The sequence below is a fragment of the Manacus vitellinus genome, unplaced genomic scaffold (genome assembly GCF_001715985.3).
Source record: "Manacus vitellinus isolate BGI_N305 unplaced genomic scaffold, ASM171598v3 ctg7180002434705_pilon, whole genome shotgun sequence".
Lineage (NCBI taxonomy): Eukaryota > Metazoa > Chordata > Aves > Passeriformes > Pipridae > Manacus > Manacus vitellinus.
In genome coordinates this window covers 1-1,805 of record NW_021938688.1, presented here as the reverse complement: position 1 = coordinate 1,805, position 1,805 = coordinate 1, and the positions used below count along the sequence as shown (strand labels likewise).

Below are 1,805 nucleotides of genomic sequence, written 5' to 3'. Positions count from 1 at the left end.
TTATCCCGTTTTCCCCCCCTCACCGTATCCCTGTATCCCGTTATCCCGTTCCCCCCTCACCGTATCCCTGGCCGCGGTTGCGGTTCTGCCGGTTGCGCTTGTTGCGGTTGTTGCGCCGGTTGGCCCGTTTCTCGGAGGGCGGGAGCAGCTTCCGGGCCTCCTCCTTGTACCGGGACACCAAGGGCTGCGCCTCCTCCTTGCCCAGCTCCCCGTACACCACCTCATCCAGGTAATCGTTCTTTTCCGGCAGGGAATAATTCGCTGCAGCGGGAACGACGGGAACGGTTCCCTCCGTCAGCCCCGGCCTTTCACCCCCGTCCCCCAAAACCACGGCAGAACTCCAGGTTTTCCTCCCCCCCCCCCCTCGGTTTCGCCCGTTCCCACCTTTCATTATCCAGCATCACCGACTCGGGAACGTCCTCCCCTTCCGCCTCCTTCCGCAGCTCCAGCCGCTTTTTCCAGTCCTCCTCCGTCGGGACGATCACCACGACTTTCCTGGAGAAGCCCTTGAAGGCCAAGAGCTTCCGGCGCTGCCCCGAGTTGTACACGTTGCACTGGCAAGGGAGAACGGCGGGAATTCGGGATGGGGAGCGCCGGGAGGAGGCGATCCCGAGTTCCCGGAGGGGGAAGGATTTCCCGGGATACCTGGTCGAGGATGAAGTTCCGCTTGGAGCGGGGAGCGATCTGGACCAGCTTGCTAAGGCACTGGGCTGCCTGCTGAGTCAGCAGGTCTCTGCTCTTGGCATCCAGCTCTTCCACGTCCGGACCCCTCGTCTGGAAAACCGTCGGAAAAGCGGGAATGAGCGGGAGGAGCCTCGGCGCCCTCAAACCGCCCGAAAAAGCTCCTCCGAAACCTCCCTCAAAGTCCTCCCAAACTGCCCCCAGTTCCCACAAATCCCCCTTAACCTCCCTCAGGGACTCCCAGATTTCCAATTCCCTCCTCGAATTCCTCAAATCCCCTCTAAACTTCCCTCAAACTCCCCCAAATTCCCAATTCCCCCCTCAAATCCCCTCTAAACTTCCCTCAAACTCCCCCAAATTCCCAATTCCCACCTCAAAACTCTCCAAATTCCCTCTAAACTTCCCTCAAACTCCCCCAAATTCCCTCTGAACCTCCCCCAACCCCCCCCCAATCCCTGCTTCCCCTCCCATCGTGGGCGTTCCCGGAATTCCCGGTGCTCACCCGCAGCTGGTGCAGGACGGCCTCTGTTCCCAGGATGTTGTAGCGCTTCTCCCGGTTTTCCTGGGAATGTTTCTGAGCCCACTGGGTCTTCCCGGAGCCCGGCAGCCCCACCATGAGCAGCACCTGGATACAGGGGGGGAAAAGCGGGATGAGGTGGGAAGAGGGGAACGGTGACGGCATTCCCAGGGGATCCAGAGGATCCAGGGAGATGGAGCGGTGCTGAAATTCCACTCCTGGCAGATCCCAAAGGATGGGAGTGGTGCCAGTATTCCCAGTGGATCAGCACCGGGATTTCCAGGTCTGAGAGGAGGGAATGACTCTGGCATTCCAAGTGGCTCCAGACGGAGCAGAGCCAGCATTCCCAGTGGATCCAGAGCCAGCATTCCCAGCAACTCCAGAGGAAGCAGAGCCACCATTCCCAGGAGCTCCAGAGGGAGCAGAGCCACCATTCCCAGTGGCTCCAGGGAGAGCAGAGCCACCATTCCCAGTGGATCCAGAGCCATCATTCCCAGCTGCTCCAGAAGGAACAGAGTCAGGATTCCCAGGAGCTCCAGAGGAAGCAGAACCACCATTCCCAGTGGCTCCAGAGGGAGCAGAGCCACCATTCCCAGTGGATCCAGAG

At 60.3% G+C, this 1,805-nt stretch overlaps 1 protein-coding gene across 1 annotated transcript; it reads right to left on the bottom strand.

Moving 5' to 3' along the window:
- Positions 1-59: 59 nt before the first annotated feature.
- Positions 60-1,791, bottom strand: LOC108643777 (heterogeneous nuclear ribonucleoprotein U-like protein 2). The gene is made up of 4 exons (XM_018088068.3): positions 1,184-1,791; positions 646-774; positions 385-554; positions 60-261 (listed from the first exon to the last, which is right to left on the bottom strand). The coding sequence occupies exons 1-4, from the start codon at positions 1,361-1,363 to the stop codon at positions 222-224; spliced, it is 519 nt and encodes a 172-aa protein (XP_017943557.3). The 5' UTR covers positions 1,364-1,791; the 3' UTR covers positions 60-221.
- Positions 1,792-1,805: the final 14 nt, after the last annotated feature.

Coding starts and splice junctions, on each gene's coding strand:
- LOC108643777 (XM_018088068.3), bottom strand. CDS start 1,363: ATGCCGTCACCGTTCCCCTCTTCCCACCTCATCCCGCTTTTCCCCCCC. Junction 775..1,183: donor CCGTCCTGCACCAGCTGCGG/GTGAGCACCGGG, acceptor ACGGTTTTCCAG/ACGAGGGGTCCGGACGTGGA. Junction 262..384: donor GTGATGCTGGATAATGAAAG/GTGGGAACGGGC, acceptor TTCCCGCTGCAG/CGAATTATTCCCTGCCGGAA.